At 36.3% G+C, this 19,594-nt stretch overlaps 1 protein-coding gene across 5 annotated transcripts in view; it reads right to left on the bottom strand.

The window, feature by feature from the left end:
- STXBP5 (syntaxin binding protein 5) overlaps positions 1–19,594 on the bottom strand; it is a 171,217-nt gene that overhangs the window by 75,583 nt on the left and 76,040 nt on the right. For all 5 annotated transcript variants that reach the window (XM_049654494.1, XM_049654496.1, XM_049654497.1 and 2 more), the window contains exons 10-11: positions 3,440–3,594; positions 2,194–2,266 (exon numbers count right to left, since the gene is read on the bottom strand). In XM_049654494.1, the coding sequence (XP_049510451.1) occupies positions 2,194–2,266; positions 3,440–3,594 (228 nt within the window). The remainder of the gene's footprint in view (positions 1–2,193; positions 2,267–3,439; positions 3,595–19,594) is intronic.

Below are 19,594 nucleotides of genomic sequence, written 5' to 3'. Positions count from 1 at the left end.
GCAAAAATTGTATGTATTCATCAGTCTACCACTGACAATAATTTAAAAATTAGAAAAGAATAAATTCAGAAAAGCCCTTTCTAGATTTCAAAATGAAGCGAACTGTCATCACTCCTTCCTCGAACACACATAAAAACACAGAAGAAAAATTCAAACAAAAACATGAATTAAAAAAAATGGCAGGTAACTTTTTTCTCTTTATAAACATACTTTATAATCCTTACGCACAATGACTCTACTATTACCATACATTTAACTGATACGTTTGCTAAATAAAATGCCTAGTCACAGGTTATTTGGACAATATTTTCTTTAACTTAAATACGTATCAGTATAGACCACAGGCAAAAAGTCCCACTATTTGAAAACTTAGCTAATGAAAAAAAAGTCATATTTAAAACAAATTTTTTTAATGTTATTTATTTTTGAGAGAGAGACAGAGACAGAGACAGAGCATAAGCGAGGGAGGGGCAGAGAGAAAGAGGGAGACACAGAATCGGAAGCAGGCTCCAGGCTTTGTGCTGACAGCTCAAGCCCATAGACCATGAGATCATGACCTAAGCCAAAGTTGGGAGCCTAATGGACTGAGCCACCCCAGGCGCCCCCAAAAATAAAATCATATTAAGAATAAGTTATTCCAAGACTGCGCTTTAGAAATACTGTTTTCAAATTCCTTTCCACTATAGTCTTGTAATTTTCAAAAAGGAAAAAAAAATGATTATTACAGGTAGTACATATTAAGTTGATACGAATCTAGTAGTACCTTAAAATAAGGTAAATAATACTGTTGACTTATACTTCCGGGTTTCCCAATCCAGGTACTATTCACATTTTGGATCAGATAATTCTTTATTATAAGGGACTGTCCTGTTCATTGTGGATGTTTAGCAGCAACCCTGTCCATCACTAGATGCCAGTATCATCTAGAAAAGATGTTTACACAGATACAATCAAGTATCTTCTGGGGGGGGGGCTGGGGACAAATTGCCCATAATTGAGAAACACTGAGATCCTAAATGGGTAAACACAATTAAATTTTCATGATTATTTCAAGAGATACAAATAAATAATGTAATATTCTTGCATTCAAAGAATTTATCATCTATGTTGGAAAAAGGAGAATATGGCAAATACCACACAAAGTTGCAAAGGAGCTATGGTGGCAATTTATACACCAGGTATGATATATCTGGTTAAGAGAGAGGAGAAAAATTTTAAATGTTTATTTAATTTTGAGAGAGAGAGAGAGAGAGCAAGAGCACAAGCAGGAGAGGGGCAGAGAAAGAGGGAGACACAGAATCCGAAGCAGGCTCCAGGTTCTGAGCTGTCAGCACAGAGCCCACATGGGCTCAAACCCACAAACCACGAGATCAGGACCTGAGCCGAAGTCAGACACGCAACCGACTGAGCCACCCAGGGGCCCCTAGAAGAGGAAGTTGAATGAAGAAAAGAGGACTGACTTTGAAAGTTATATGGAGTTTTGATGGCAGTGAAGCAAGTGAGTTTGCAGCCATTGGGAACTATATAAGAAAAGACATTGAAGTATGATGTTTGTTTAATACACAGTTCAGTTTTTCTAGGGAATAAGCCACCTGTAGGAAGACAGTGAGAAATCAAGTCAGAAAGGTATCCTAAATTCTACTGTGTGGAGAAGCAGGCTGAGAAGGTGCTTTCAAATAATAAAACAGTAGAGATCATAGTGGTTTAAAGAGGAGAATAACAGGGCCCCAGTTGGCTCAGTCAGTAGAGTATGGGACCCTTGAAAGAGGAGAGTGACAAGCTGGGTGCTACATGTAAAATTACTCTGACAACGGTATTCATGACAGTGCCACAGAGAGTGCACGTGGGTGGGGAGGCCACAGAGCTTATCTGGAGGTAAACTGTGATGGGATGAATTCTGCACTTATTTATTTTGTGTGCCCCCAGAGTGTCCAAGTATTAGGTGAATTATATGAAATTTCAGAAATTCAAGAAATTCTGACTTCAAAAATAGAAATTCTGTGCGAGCAACATACTAGCGTAATCTGGCAGGTAATTAGAAATGTGTGTCTGAAACTCTAAAAGAGGCCAACATTATGGATATAAATATAGAGTTTTCAAAAAAAAAAAACAAAAAGAAATAGCCAACCCTATGCTAAAAAGAGTCTTTTCTACCATATACTAAAATAATCTCTCACCAAATTTTATTCTTACCCATTTTGTGCAAGGTCTATAAGTACTAAATCCTTTTCCAGAAGAACCACCACAGCATATGGTTCCTGAAAATCTGGAATAGGAAAACAATGCATAAATAACAGTTTTAAATATGGAATAAGACAGCAAATTAGATAATACACATTTGCTTTTTAAAAAATTTTTGTTCCATTCTCTCAAGTATGTAACAATCTGATCTTGCACTTCATGTAATTTAAGACTACTTGGTTTTAAATGAGATAAATCTATATAACTCATACAAAATTACTTCAATTTTGTAAAGACGAATAAAACAAGAAGTTCACAGTAACTTCTATGGTATTGCAAAATCCAAGGCAGGACATGGGCAACAAACGCAAAATTTAAATCTGAATATCCATAAGAACAATTCTTATTCTTGTCTCTCATAGGAACTCAGTAGAGTATCACTACAATATTATAATCTCTTCCTTAGATATTTTGTATGCACTTGTTAATTATAAAATGTGTTATAGCTTTACATTTCAATTAGCTTCAAATGAAACAAAAAAGATCCAGATTTAAATTCCTCTTGAAAGGATACACGCTAGCTGTTATGGTTAATTTTATGTGTCACTAGTCTCTGATTTGGTGCCCACCTGTTTGGTTAAACACCAATTTAGATGTTGCTGGGAAAGTATTTTTTAGATGTGATAAACGTTTAAATCAGTAGACTCCCAGTAAAGGAGATTATCAGGTATAATGTGGGTGGGATTCATCCAATCAGTTGAAGGCCTGAAGAGAGAAGACAGGCTTTCTAAAAAGGAAGCAATTCTGCCTCAAGACAGCAACATCAACTCCCAAATTTTCAGCCTGCCATGGTGCTTGATCAATTTGATTCATCACCCTCAATTGTGTGAACCAATTTCTTAAAATAAATTCCTTATTTCTCTTTCCTCTCCTTATGTGCTATCAGTTCTGTTTCTCTGGAGAACCTTGATTAATTAATATACTAGTGTTTTATAGAGTTTTAAAATGTTGCTTAATGTGGGCAGTTCTGTTTATCCTTCAGTAGCACTAACTACTACTATGTCATATTAAACAGATAAAGCTTATTAAACAAAATTAACTTCTGAAATAAAACTTACAAAGTTATGAAGACAGAATCTCTCCCCCAGAAGAGTGACAGCATACTAGGATAAGGAAACTATTTAGAAAACAAACAGGTCTCTGTTCTGAATAGCAGATATCCACAGAGAATACGTTTTAAAGATGCAAAGCTTATTACCGTTTGGGTATGGTGTTTCACATAGCGTTAGAAAATCCACAATTGAATAGTCCATTTCCAGCACAGCAGTACTTTTCCCATGCATAACTGTTAAGCAGGGTCTTCTTCCTACAGTATCATAGGACAAACCTCCTGATAAAATAATAAAAGGTTCCCTGGAAGTAAAATACATAGGTGGGATTATAAATACCATAATGAAGACTACTTTCTTGCTGTGTTATACATTTTTTACTCAGTGACATAATGAAATCTTAAATTCTAACATTTTTATGTGTGATTTAATTGAATAATCACAGGTGGGTTTTTTAATTGCATTAGGTAAGACCCAGGTGAATTCATGAAAATTAACCTACAGTAAGAATGAACATCGACCATATATGACGCTCTCATACCTCCCCTTGATCCCTAAAAATTTTTCCTTTACCTTCTTTATATAATTGTCAAAAAATTCTCTCTGGGTTTCTATTGGTTAAGTGTCTTGAATGCACTGCTTTTATTTTCAATCCTGATAACCAGGCCTTCTCAACAGAAGGTCTAAAAAAGAATGTTAATGACCCATGGCATCCACTGTATGTAATGAATTAACTTCTCATTGATGTATCAGGAATATACTAGCTATAAGTCACCCTTGAGAAAACAGTCACTCAAAATCATTTTCTGTAGGGCTCACTTCTGGAATTTTGGCTGGTATGCTCTCAAACCACAGTGCCCGTGTACATCACCAGCTGTCAGCCTGCCACTTCTAATCAGCTCTACAACTCTGTCTCCCTATCAGTCATTACTTCATGATTTATCTAGACCCACTTTTTAAAACTCCTAAATATGCAAAACACAAAACATCTTTCTGTATGTTTTGACCTGTGTGTATTTATCTTTGTCTTGCTTATTCATGTTTTTTGTCCATGTTTTCATTGGATTAGTAATCCTCTTCTAATTGTTTACTAAGAGTTCCTTGCATTCTAAGGGATTAGCTCTTGATCTGCCACATGTCTCACCATTTATAGGTGGGGAAGTTATTTACATTAACAGATGATATCAAAAATTTGATACAAGATTTTCTTGAATCTTTTCGTGTATGATTTTTAGGTAGTTTCTGAATGTTTCCTCTAAGGTCAGTAGATCTATCTTCCTCCTCTTTACATCTGGTATAAACAGAATATAATAACATGTAGTGGTTAAAAGTGCTAGTTCTTGTATTCAACTTGAAGCTTGTTTGTTGTTATATGGCTGTGAATAATGAGACAATAAGATTAAGCAATATTTTATTACTTAAAACAAAAAAGTGCTACTTCTGGAACTAAACTACCTGAGTTTAAATTAAATCTCAGCTCTGGCTTTACTTTCTGTGTGATGTTGGACAAGCTTCTTAACCTCTTTGTGCCTAGCTTTTGCATCTATAAGATGGAGTCTGAGTGGTAAGTATCTACCCTCAATTACTGAATTAATATACACAAAGCACTGGGGCCAATGTCTGTAACACAGTACACCTTTGGTAACAGTTATGTATTATTATTACTAGTAACAGTTATCTATTATTATTACTATTATCATCAAATTGCCATTATCATCCATTGTGAAAGTTTTCCTTCTTTTGATATGTGCAAAGAAACATTAAAATTTCTAAATTATATTTATTTTTTATCAAAACAAGAATAAACTCCACTAATAGAGTAGTAGCACAAGTGTGTAATCTGTAACTAAATATAAAAAATATAAAATATAACTAAATATATATAAATATATATATTAAATATATACTAAATATACTAATATATAGTAATATAGTATATAGTAATATAGTAATTTAGTAAATATACTAAATATAACTAAATATAAAAATATTAAAAAAAACAGTATTAATAACATAAGAACCAGGAAAAGGGAGATGCTCAGCTACATTACAGAATAAAATTTCCATGGAAACCTGGCTAGGTTTCCATTAATGACCAGGTAAATCACCAGTTTATTAGATAAACTGTTAATATGGCATTAAATAACACCATGGCAACTAGGTAGGTTTATCCTCAAAGACAACTAAGTGTGTATTCAATGGCCTTGTCAGTTGTCTGTACTTCTTTTCTAAACTTAGGAGAAAAAATATACAATCAAAAAAATAAGAATAAAAACATATGAACAAAAAAAATATGAGTAAGAAATAGTTTCAAAGACATACCAAGGTAATATTCTTTTTCATAATAATAAAAGTTTCCCAAGTCTAACAATAAATGCGCATATATATATATATATATATATATTTAAAGATGTATTTTTCCTTTTTTTATTTTATGTGCTGTTTAAAAAAATCATCTAAGTTTGCAGGTTATATTTTTTTCCATTATAATGAACCAAACTTTGAAGAATAAATATTAATGAGATGAATGTTTTATAAGAAAGTAGTCATAAATACAATAATAAAACAAGGTTAAATATTTTAACACCAGATAGTGAAAATTATATAAATACAGAGTCTTGTTGGCATTTGGAATTACATAAAAACTTCTACAAATCTATATTATTTCTAGGTAAAATAAGAATTATGGAGGTGGAGAATACTGTTGTTTTTAAACAAAAGGTTAGCTTTTTTGATGTTATAATAAGGCTTGGAGATAATATAACTTTTATCTCATAACTTTAAGATTTGAATTTAAGTAGAATTTCTTTCAATGATGTTGGGTTCTCTTCAAGACCATTTTTGAAGACATGCACATTTGAAAGGTGTCTGGACATTTTATAATTTTGATTGAAAATTTTAAGAGCCTAGACACTTCTAACTCCTTTATCCTTCTGATTAACCTCCCCCAGGCTGGCCTTGATAAAGGGTTTGGCTCAAGTTGGTTTCCATATGAACCATTCTTTATTTAAGGAGGTATTTCTATCTAAAACTCCATTTGTATAACTAGTTTGCTCATCTCAGTTCTATAACATTCCCCATTTTCTTTGAGCACCTGTATTCCTGTGCTCTCACATCCAGTCTACATGAACAAGCACACTGCAACAATGTTCCAAAGAAAAGAAAACGAAGTGAAATGGTGGGCTGGCTGTGAGGAAGGGGACAGGGCAGTTACTTTAAGAGTGGTCAGAAAAGATCCCTAAGTAATGACAGATGAGCGGGGCCAGAACAGTGAAGAGCCAGCCACTCAAAGAGCCTGGGGTTGGGGGAAAGGATGTACATTCCAGGCAGTAGGAATGACCATGGCAAAGACCCCAGGTCAGGAATGAGGTTGGTATACCTGAGGAACCAAATGGCCAGTGGGGCCACAGCAGAGTAAAGCAATCCATGGTAATAGAGGACATGACTCCAAATCTTGTACAACACATCCTGTTTTCTCTATTAGGATCTCAAGAACTTGTCTCCTCCATTTCTTCCCCTAATTACTTTTGTTCTGCCCTAATAACCTATAGCTGAAATTATTACAATAGCATTTGCACTTGTTTATTGCCTAAGATATACTTCCCTAACTTTCTGTTGACTCTAAAAATTTTTAAATTTGAGTAGAATTTCTTTCAATGATGTTGGGTGCTCTTCAAGACCATCATTTTTGGAGACTTCCACAAGAGAAAGGTGTCTGGACATTTTATAATTTTGCATCATTATCTCCTCCGAAAAACCTTCCCTGACCCACTCACCCTGATTGAGCTGGGTGCCTTTCCTGTGTTCCTAAGCATCCTGCGCCTACTTCCCTTCAGCACTTACCACACGGAATTGTCATTATGTTTACCTAAGCTCCTTCAGGACACATAGTGTATAATTTACCTCTGCATTCCCAGGCCCTATCTAGACCAAAAAGTGACTCCCAAATACATATTTAAATACCACGGAATCTATTGCTCAGTTGATCACCAGTCCTAGGACTTAACAACGAGAAATGCTATAGGAGGAGCCCATGGCCAGATACGGTAATAAACGCTGTCTAAAGAAGTTTGAAATTTAACTGTTATGCTATTCTGATAATCTTTCTATATAATTAGTACTACCAATTGTATTATTCACTACTAAATATATTTTTACAATTGAAATTTAAGCTCTAACTTATCCCATATGTAATTGTACATTACTAACCTTATCGATTTCTCCAACTTTTTTCAAATGGAGATATGCCATTCTATTTCAGAGAAAACAAGTAACTATACATTTGGTAAGCAGAATTATACCTTAGCTCTTGAAAGCTAACTAATACCTTATCTTTACCACTCTAACCCCAGTGCTTACCTTTCTGTTGAATGAACACATGATAAAAAATATATATATATATATATATATATATATATATATGTTTACTTATTTGAGAGGGAGAGAGAGAGGGAGAGAAAGAGACAGAGTGTGGGCAGGGGAGGGGCAGAGAGAGAGGGAGACACAGAATCCAAAGCAGGCTCCAGGCTCCGAGCTGTCAGCACAGAGCTCAATGAGGGGCCTGAACCCACAAGCCGTGAGATCGTGACCTGAACTGAAGTTGGATGCTCAACTGACTGAGCTACCCAAGTGCCCCATGAACATATGATTTTCATGAGACCCCTACATCAAATTTCTAAGATTCTCAGTTCAAATTTCAAATGTAAATTCTAATTATCTAATTTGAATAGTTTAATAGCAACCTATATAACTTGGATCTCATATTTGGTGTCAAATTGTTGACTTTTTACATAAAAGCTTAAAGTTTAGGGGCGCCTGGGTGGCTCAGTCAGTTGAGCGTCCGACTTCAGCTCAGGTCACAATCTCGCGGTCCGTGAGTTCGAGCCCCGCGTCGGGCTCTGGGCTGATGGCTCAGAGCCTGGAGCCTGCTTCCGATTCTGTGTCTCCCTCTCTCTCTGCCCCTCCCCCGTTCATGCTCTGTCTCTCTCTGTCTCAAAAATAAATAAACGTAAAAAAAAAAAAAAATTAAAAAAAAAAAAGCTTAAAGTTTAGATTTTGCTGATTAGGTGCTAATTATTATAATAGGGTCATCTGCATACATGGCTAGAGTGGAAAACAAACTGTGAAGCACACTCAAAAAGTAATAATGAGTTCTTAATTCTACTAAGTTTTTTGAGCTATCAAATCAAAATGAAATAATCAAGAACAAGGGTTTGAAACACTTAAATGTTGAAGGGCTGGGAAATAAAAAGAATATAAAATTTAAAACATAGGGAGTTGAATTAAAAGTACCCTTCTAATCATTTAATGTTAGTTTCAAACAACGCTTCTTGAACTATCTATGGTCAAGAACTAATTAAAAAAGTTTTCGAGTCATTGAAAATCTGTGCTTTTGTAAGAAAAACAATTAAATGTGTGCACAGATGTTGTGGTAATGTCAAATGATATTCAAATTTCCATACTCTTACTTTTGATTTCTGTACGTATTTTGTCTCAGAGAGTTAGCTAGCACACTGGAACCATTCATGCATCATACTCTGAGTAGCACTAGTCTAGAAGACAAAAAGTTGAGCCATCTAAGGACACCATTTAACCTACCCTATCATCATCAGGGGCAAATGTGAAGATGTCATTGAAGATCTCACTTCAAGGCCCCATACATACCCCCTGACACTCTAAAGTTAAATCAGAAACCACAGAACTCTTTAGTGGGGCATGTCTGAGTAGAGAGGCAGATCTCCAAAACAACTCTTTAATAAGAGAACTACTGCTTAGTTATAACAAGTTTTCACCAGGGACCTTTTAGAGTAAACAGGAAGATAACATGGTAGCCTAAAAATAACTCATTATGATACTGAAGGGTATACAGAGATGCATAATGGGTCATAACCCAAGTTTTGGAAGAAGACATCTATGTTCAAATCCTAACTCTATTACTTTGTATCTATAAGGACTGAACAACTTACTTCAATTTTGATTATCTGAGCCTCAGTTTTGTATTCTGTAATATACACCTCACAGAGTTATTGTAAAGATTAAGTAACAAATATACACGTTGCTTATTACAGTGCCTGGTACAAAATACATTCTCAGAAAGTGACTATTACTTTAGCATCATGATGGTGATATTCCAGTGCCTTTCTAGTTCAGATATTACCTTTGCCAATTTTAAGACGACTCTCTGAGAATCAGAGTGGCCATCTCCAGACCATATTTCACTAGTGACTAACCCTAATACTCTCTTTTGCTAACATGGAGAGATAGAAGTTTGGGGAAAAATAAAGGAGCATAATATATTTAGACAAGTTCCTGTTCACTTAATGATCAAGGTAACAATGATACAGCTTTAGTAGGTAGGTTTGCATATCACAGTATTTGAGTAAAGTGTTAAGATTTTAATATAATTTGGTTATTTTTATTGATATAATTTTTATGTAAAGTTGTTATAGTAATCAGACTTAATACGTATCCTTTTAGTTATCAAAAATGTGGAATCTCAAAACATTTCCATAAATTGCCTTACAGTATACAACAGTGATACTCAGAGGGTGGTCTGTGAACCCCTAGGGGTTTTCAGGATCCTTTACTGTGAAGATAAAGCCATTTTCATCATGACATTAAGACATTATTTGCCTTACACTGTGCTGATATTTGCACCGATGTCACAAGGTAATAGTAGGTGGATTAAACTCCTGGCATCTCAACATGAATCGAAGCAGTGGCACCAAACTGGACCTATTCATTTTAGTCCTCATTTCCATACATGAAAATAATTTTTCTCCTGCCACTTCATGTCTTTGTTGAAGCAATAAAATGACTAATTTTAAATCTTGACCCTTAATATGTCTTTTTTTTAAATTTTAAAAATGTATTTATTTTTGAGAGAGAGAGAGAGAGAGAGCGCGCGCGCGTGCACGCAAGTGGGGGAGGGGCAGAAAGACAGGGAGACACAGAATCCGAAGCAGGCTCTAGACTCCAGACTCCGAGCTGTCAGCACAGAGCCTGATGCAGGGCTCAAAGCCACAAACTGTGAGAGTGTGACCTGAGTCGAAGTCAGATGCTCAACCAACTGAGCCACCCAGGTGCCCCAATATATCTTTTTAATGTGTTAAGAAAATAAAAAGCATACACAAAGCACTTCTGTATACTGAAATGGACATTTATTTCCAGAAAACCACTTGTACAATTGTTTGAATTGTGAGCTAAACTATTTGCTATTACTTTTGCTGAAAGGATGACTAACAAGTTATAATTTAGGCTGAGGTAACTGAGTCATTTTCTCAAAAATGAATGAATCTGTTACTTTAAGAAAAACAACTGACAATATTTGTTTACAATGATAAAATCTGACCTTTCAAGTGAAAATCAAGAGTTTGGGAACTTCTATCTGCCATGCTGGATTTCACAGTTTCCCAATACTTGAAAACTTTCCCGATGACATCAGTGGCGGTATCAGTAATTTGAAAATATATAATGAAATGTGTCAGCATTACAAGATACAAATGACTCACTCAATCAATGTTTTCCAATTTGTCAGTGTCATGATGTTATAAAAGCATGCAAGAGGAAAAGAGACACTGAAAGTGCTGACACACCAAAGGATTTTCAAGAAAACAGAATAGGAACGCTTTTCTGAAAAGGGATTCAGCTCTCACACTGCTGAATCTACCACTTGGTAAGTTTTGGTAGAGTATCAAGGAATATTTACCATTATTTTAAAAGTCAAACTACAAGGGTGCCTGGGTGGCTCAGTCAGTTAAGCCTCAGTCACACTCTTGCTTCTGGCTCAGGTCATGATCTCACGGTTCATGAGTTTGAGCCCCACGCATCGGGCTCCATGCTAACAGCGCAGAGCCTGCTTGGATTCCTGGTTTCCTTCTTTCTCTACCTCTCTCCCCTGCCTGCATATTCTCTCTCTCAAAATAAATTATAAACATTTTTTAAAAATCTATTTAAAAAAAGTCAAACTACATATTTGTGCAAAACTGAATTTTCTTCATATGCCTCATTAAAAGAACACATCACAAAAGACTGTAGAAGCAGATATGAGACTCAGCTGTAGTCTTTTATACTCAACTTGAAAGAAATTTCCAAAATAAACAATTCTGCTAGGATATAATTTTAGAAAGAAAGTTATTTAAGACCTATCCTAGCCATACAAATTTCAGAAAAATTATGCTTTGGGATTTCAGCGTATTATAGTTTCATAATGCAAGCTAGTTAGGATATAGAGGATTAACTATAAGGTCCCACAGCAACTCATACTAGCCCATTACTTTTTTTTTTTTTTTTCCTAGTATCAATACAAATGAAAGAATTTATGTAACAGTTAGGCATTATTTTCAAACAAGAAATCTAAAACCTTCAATGCAATCTTTGTCATGTGATTTTTGTGATTAAATAAACTATATATGAAGTTCATAGTGTCACGAGTATGATTTCTAAGCTTATCTATGAAAGAACACTGCATAGTTTTCAAAATCATTTACTGCAGACAAGGTCTTAAATGGATTTGATCTCTGTCCTCTAGAAAAACATAATCAAAGCATATAAGCTGTCATCAGTGTATAAGCAGTCAAGTAAAAGTACCAGAACAATCAGTGAACCATCACTAAGATAAGACATTTAATCTATGTACACATCAGAAATGGAAACATTTTAGAGATGGAAAAAAAACCCAACATACATTAGGATGAATAACGATGGAAAATCTATCCTTAGGTTAATTCAAACAAGCCATAAAGCTTTAAGGATGTAACAGAGAATCAATTTAGATGATGAAGAAGGGATAGCTCTAAAAGAAAAAAACTCTAGAAAGCTCAGAATGAACTTCAGCAGTAAAAAAAGTGGGATCAATAAACTAGAGGCAGTATAAGAAAGAAATATCTGAATAGCCTCAACAAGTAACAATTTTGAAAACAATTAGGTGTGAAATGAAACTGTGCCTTTTTTTTTTTTTTTTTTTTTTTTTTACAAATAAACACATCACAAACTACAAGGTTAAAAAAAAAAGTACAAGATTTTAAATTCTACTTTAGGATTTCAGAAATGGAAGAACTGTTACCAAATGAATATCAACCACTAATATACTAACTTTTGTTAAATTTATCAGATAGTTTCTAGATAAAGGGGCATAGATAAGCATATAAATAATTTTGGTCCCTGCCAAAACATAAAAGCTCAGCTGGATGACTGCTTGCAAAAAATTAAGTTATAAAGTTTTTATGAAACATCACTTTGTATGCAGATGAAAACAAATTTAACTTCAGGTCCCTATTATCACAGTAGGTTGCCTTTTCTGTCATAACAGCACTCATTTAGGAGTTCACATTTGTGGTTATAGTATTTAAGATGATTCAAAAGCATAAATGCTTACTTTTAAGGTAGGAAACTAATAACACAAAAACATCTCACATTAATGAGACTGGTGACACTGTTGTATTTTATACTCAGTTCTTTAAAAGGGTACACAGATACTTCCAAGAAGCCATGTGGGAATTTATCAAGATTCATAAAAATCTTTTATCTTCAAAATTTCACCACTGGAAATTTGTTGTAAAGAAATAGTACAACAGTAAAAACTCTGTTGAGTTATCTACAAAATCAAAAAAGAGAATCTGTTCACTACTATATTTTTACCTCTAATGTGAAGAACCTGATTATAATATCAGAAACTAAATGTTCAGCAAAAGGGACAATAGTCTGAGTGAAGTGCATAGCCTTTACAATGAATTATTTTAAAAAGCTGATAAAAACCAGTAAGACTTTAGACGTGTTAAGTAGAAAAAAAAAATCAGACTGAATATGCTCTAAGAATACAATTAAGGAATGTATCTGAAAAAAGATTGAAGGAAAATGAAAAGAAAAAAATTGTTTTAGAATAGTGGAATTATAGGTTAATAGGCTTCTTTTGTGAAGATTTTATTTAATGTTATAATTAAAATAGGTACTTCCAAAAACACTTTAGAGAAGAAGAGAGTAATAGTGGTTAAAAATGAAACTAATACAGGTGCCTGGAGGGCTCAATCGGAAATGCTGTTGACTCTTGATCTCGGGGTTGTGAGTTTAAGCACCATGTTGGGTGTAGGGATTACTTAAAAATAAAATCTTAAAAAAATGAAATTACTATACAATTGTGACCAATTATACTTTTTTAAAAAAACTGCACTTTTCCTATGAAATACCATAAAAATATTTCATCGACTTTTCATGTCATTTCTGTTATCTGTCACTACACTTTGTATTAAGGTACTATAAAACGTAGCTTATGCTGAAGAATTTTCTGCTCATAGGCCACTCAAGAGTAACTACACAAATGAAGTTAGAATATTACTATGATTCATCCACTCAGCAAGCATTTACCAAGTGCTTAACCGCACTGCTCCCTGCAGGAGGGGCCGAAGAGTCTCCCATCATTTGATCCTTCCAGCCTCACTCGTCTTTGCCCGGCATACCCTTCTCCACTACTTTGCTTTGGATCCTGGCTTTCTACTTTGCCGATTTCAGTGGTCTATTTCAGGACTCCAAACTTATTTTAATCCTAAGACTTTTGGCTCTGTGGCCAAAAATTTTTTTCATCTCAGTTTTTTCAAGGTAGTTTAGCCAAGCAATTGTTGCTGGCAGATCTGCAGGTATAGCTATAATCTTGGGGACTGTGGTTAATGTGAACAGAGAGTAGGTTTAATTAAAAAGGAAATACAGTGTGGTTAAGAGTACAGACTTCATTAAATCTGGGGTCTTCTGCTTATGGTTTGTATGACTTTGGGCAAGTTACTCAACCTCTCTGTAACAGTCTCCTCATCTGTCATACCTGCCTCATAAAGTGGTTGCTAAAATTAAAGAAAATATGTGTAAAGCACTTAGAACAATGTCTGGCCACAGTAAGCACAGCATGTGATTATGGATAATTTATATATAGTTATTTAAAAACAATCTACAGTTGAGAAGGAAAAAAACATACCAGAGTGAGCCTGTGTTCTGGGGATAACAATCTTTTTGCACGAGGGACTTTGTTTTGGGGCTTCAGAGAGCTGGGATTCTCTCATTGGATACAGTTCTAGCAGCTGTGGGGGAAACTCAGTGGTAGCAAGTTGTGGGTGTTACTGAAATAGACTTTTAGATATTTTCAGGACCAGAATATCACAAATGTACCCTGAGTTTTTATTACAATCTGTGTTTTTTTCATATTCCCACACAGGCAATCATCCTACAACTTTTAGTGCACATATAAAAAAAAATTCTTTTTTAAGAGAGAGAAAGCACACAAGCACAAGTGGGGAGAGGGAGAGAGAGACAATTCCAAGCAGGCTCCACGCTCAGCATGGAGTTGGACATGGGGGATCTCACAACCCTCTGATCATGACCTAAGCCAAAAGCAAGAGTCAAATGCTCAACTCACTGGGCCACCCAGGTGCACCCCACCACTTTTTTTTTTTTTTTTTTTTTTAAATTACAGAAATCATCAGGGCTACTGGGTAGCTCAATTGGTTAAACACCCAGCTCTTGATCTAGGCTCAGGTCATGAGCTAATGGTTCCTGAGATCAAGCCTCGGGTCAGGCTCTGTGCTGATAGCCAGACAGCGTGGAACCTGCTTAGGATTCTCTCTCTCTCCCTCTCTCTCTGCCCCTTCCCCAAGAGCGCTCTCTTTCTCTTTCAAAATAAATAAATTTAAAAAATAAAAAAAAATTAAAAATGTTTATTTTTGACAGCGTGAGGGAGGGAAGGCGGGGTAGAGAGCAAGGGAGACAGAGGATCTGAAGTGGGCTCTGCGCTGAGAGCAGAGAGCCCCATGGGGGCTCCAACTAACAAACCACGAGACCATGACCTGAGCTGAAGTCGGATGCTTAACTGACTGACCCACCCAGGTGCCCCCCAAAATAAAAATAAATTAAATAAATCATCTACTAAGCTACTTGAAAACAAATTCAGGCACCACTGGGTGGGGGGCAACGTTTGCTTATAGACAAACTTAAATACGTTATATGTATGTACATGTGTGCATATCAAGGGAGTCAGCAAACTATAACCTCTTGTCTGTTTTTGTATGGCCTACAAACTAAAAATGATTTTTACATTCTTAAATAGTTGAAAACAAATACACAAAAGAATATATCATGACACATGAAAATTAAAGGAAATGTAAATTTCAGTGTCTGTACATAAAGTTTTATGGAACACAGCTGCATTCATTCATGAGTTGTCTATGGCTGCTTTTGGGCTACAACAGCAGAGTTGGATAGCTGCCAGTTGAGACCTATCCAGCTTGCAAAGCCTAAAATATTCTCTCTGGCCCTATACACAAAGGGTTTGCCATAGTACGTGTTCGAGGAAAGGGAGTAAATTAATCTCTTAGATGTGGTTCTCCAAATGTGACTAAACTGCCATTTTTAACTATGATAACATTCACTTCTAGGATACTGAACAGAGATGCTTCTCCCCCAAACTGGTGATTCTTTGAGTGGTAGCATATTCCTTAAAAGACACTAACTCCTGCGGTGCCTGGGTGGCTCAGCCGGTTAAACATCTGACTTCGGCTCAGGTCACGGTCTCACGGTTTGAGTTCAAGCCCCACATCGGGCTCTGTGCTGACAGCTTGGAGCCTAGAGCCTGCTTCTGATTCTGTGTCTCCCTCTCTCTCTGTCCCTCCACAGCTTGCACTCTGTCTCTCAAAAATAAATAAACCTGTGTGAAAACTTGAACCTATCCAGAGTTCATTGTTGTTGAAAATTTGGCCCTGCCTGTAACTTGTTATGCCGTCTATTAGCAAAACAAAAAATGCAGAAGTAAAGGAGAAAAGGAACTACAATTTACCAAACATGTACCATGGGCCAAACACGTATTATTTCTTTCAGGTCTCTACAGCACTTTTATTAAGTGGGAATTACTGTCCCTATTTTACCAAGGTAAGGACAGAGGTTCAGTGATGTTAAGCAACTTGCCAAACATTATACCGTCACTTGAGTGGCAGAACTGGGCTTGGAACCTAAGTCTAAAAATCCGAAGCCTCAGTTATTTCCCCTAAATCAGGGGCTCTCAAACATGATGATCTTGAGTCATAGTACGAAGTACATTTTACTTCATGATACAGTATACAGATACGTAAGTACATACGGTTGAACAAGTTTCATGTGAACCAATACTTAACCTAAAACCTGCAGTGCACTCTATATCTTATTCTAGTCCATAAGTTAAAAATTGATGTCACAACCAACAAAAGTATTGTCGTAACCCACTAGTAGATCACCCTTATCTAATATTTAAAAACAAAAAAATCAGGGGTGAGGGGGGATGGGCAAAACGGGTGAAGGGGAATGGGAGAGACAGGTTTCCAGTTACAGAATGAAGAGGTGGCAGGGATGCAAGTTACTGCATATGGAACAGTCAATGGTACTGTAATAGTGTTGTACGGTGACACACGGTAGCTGCCCCTGTGGCCAGCACAGCATAATGCACAGAGTTGTTGAATCACTACACTGTACAACCAAAACTGATGTAATATTGTGTGTCAAACAAACAAACAAACAAACAAATAACATAATGTCATAATGTTTCTCAGAGTGGAATTCTCAATCCAGGGAAGAATATCAGTGAGGCTCCTTACTTACTATAGTTTTGCCAACCTTACAACTTGTACATCTGCTCTGAGAAAGCAAAATCAGAGATGCCCGTCAGGGCTCATCGAATGCTGTTCTGAGACAAGAGGTATGCGAGACAACCGGTTGGAAGGGTATGTTCCAAGTGCTTCGTCTATTTCATCTTCGTAACAACTCTATAAGGCAGATACTATTATTGTTCCTGCCTGACAGATGAAGATACAAGCACAGGAAGCTTAGCTGATGCACCCAAGATGGCAGTGCTCTGAGGAAGCAGCGGACCCAGGCGGGCCGGCTCCAGAGCTCACACCCTTAATCGCTTTGCTCGAGCACCATCTGCTGTAGCACTCCACGCCTGGGTCACGCCAGTGTTGAAAAAACCAACTTCGACAGAATTGGCTTCACATTTAACTTTGGATTAAGAACTGGCCATGTAAAGAATAGTTCCATAGTTTTAATAAAAGTGCTATCAAAATGTTCTATTAATTATACTGTCACCGTTCACTATGTTAGGGGAAAAATCTGCTCTCTCCTGGTGCAACATATGCTTTTATTTTACTAGGAAACAAAGCCAGATACAACATCGTGATTCCATTTTTTGTCAGAGTGTACCTTTGCTTCAGAAACAAATTATATGTTATTATTGATCTATAACAGTTAATTCTTCACGGATACACTTTTCGAAACACCGGCCTATGTTCTTTTTCCTCATATTCAGTAACAGTATGCTAGGGCAATTAGAACTGAGACAGGTATGTCCCATGCTTTCACTGAGCTGAATATTTAAGAGGGAACACATGCATTAAACTAATAATTTCATCATTAATGACAAGTAAAAATTCTAGAAGGGAAAAATACAGCATGCTTTGAGACTATATTACTGAGGTCCTAATCTAGGCAACATGGCCAAGACATCCACAAAGCAGTGATATTATTGTTGAGTTATAACGGATGAAAGAGAATCTTTCTCCTCAAATGATTTCTAGGCAAAAAGAAGACAATGCAGATCTTGAGGAGGGAAGGATGACTCTTCTAATAAAATCTGGTAATTTGCCAATATTACTTGTTGCCAACCTGACAAACAACTTCAGGTAGTACCTGCTCAAGACACTTGCTAGGAACAGGAAAAGGGGAGAGCTGACTGGCTTACTTAAAGGACGGTGATTCTGCTGTAGGTGGAATAGGGGTGCAGTTCTCAATGCTGGTTGCACACTGGAATTCTAAGGAACTATCTCAAGTTTCCAAAGAGGCCATGCACTGTGAAATAAGAACCTGTTTAATTTACCCAATGTCCTATGCCAGGTGAAAAAAGAAATTGTAAAGCTAGTGAAGATCATTATCAGAGGGTGATCCTATTGATCAATTTACAGGTATCTACAAATGCATACAAAGGAATGAGACTTTTTTTTTTTTTCATTTCTGATCTTAAGAAAAAGTATGGCTGCCATCCTGAAGAAACTGGAAACATAAACATTATCATTATAAAAGAATTGAAAACAGGTGGGGCACCTGGGTGGCTCAGTTGGTTAAACATCTGACTCTTGATTTTGGCTCAGGTAATGATCTCACAGTTTGTGAGTTCGAGCCCCGCATCGGGCTCCTTGCTGACGATGTGAAACCTGCTTGGGATTCTCTCCCTACCACTCTCTCTGCCCTTCCCCCGTTTGTTCTCTCTCTCTCAAAATAGATAAGCTTAAAAAAAATTGAAAACAGTAAAGCACAAATAGAAAAAAAAAAATCCTCCCTGGACATTCGCCTTTGTTTCCAATCAGTAGACAACAGGCATGGTTAATTTAAATGTGTAGACAATTCATTTGATGTTGTATTGTAAACTATAAACACAGGTTTTTTTCTGGTTCACCCCACACACTTTGTTTTTGTTTTTGCTGTCATTGCCTTTCCTTACATTCCTTTGCCATAGGACAAATTATGCAAACAATTTGGTAGTAGGAAGTAGGTAGTAGGCAGGACAGTTGGTAGTAGGAAGTTTTCTAGTAACAATAAGAGCAACTATTCAGAGGAAGTTTATTATGTACCGGGCACTCTGTGAAATGCTTTCAATACATGACTGTCTCTCACTTAATTCATCACAATCACCTTTTGACCTATTATCATATTTATGTAATAAATGAGAAAACTGAAGTTCCAAGAAGTCAAAAACCTCTATGCCAAAGGTCACACAGTGAGGGATGCCACAGTCAATTAAACAGATGCCATTCCTTTTGGAGTTCATTCAACCTCTTGTTGGAACCAGTACATCTTCCGAATCCCACAGGAAGGCTGATGAGTATCAAGGACAAGTAACAGCAACCTTATGATTCTTCAGCCACTGTCTTTCTCAAATGAGAATAGGGCTAAAATGAATACGATTAGAAGACGAGTAAATAGAGGTCAGTGGACCACAGTTATAACAACCAGTGGTTATAAGCTGGTATTTAAAAACTGGGGCGCCGGGGTGGTGTAGGCAGTTAAGCATCCAACTCTCGATCTCGGCTCAGGTCATGATGTCACGGTTTGTGAGATCAAGCCCCACACTGGACTCTGTGCTGATGGTGCAGAGCCTGCTTGGGATTCTGTCTCTCTTTCTCTCTGCCCCTACCCCTGTGTGCTCTTTCTCTCTCTCAAAATACATAAACTTAAAAAAGAAAACATATGCCAGGGTTCTAAATTTCCATGCATCAGAATCTCCTCCCAGTCTAATTAAAATACAG

Source organism: Panthera uncia (assembly GCF_023721935.1).
Source record: "Panthera uncia isolate 11264 chromosome B2 unlocalized genomic scaffold, Puncia_PCG_1.0 HiC_scaffold_24, whole genome shotgun sequence".
NCBI classification, from domain to species: domain Eukaryota; kingdom Metazoa; phylum Chordata; class Mammalia; order Carnivora; family Felidae; genus Panthera; species Panthera uncia.
The sequence above is the reverse complement of the archived record's forward strand: the minus strand, read 5'-3'. Positions and strand labels throughout refer to the sequence as shown.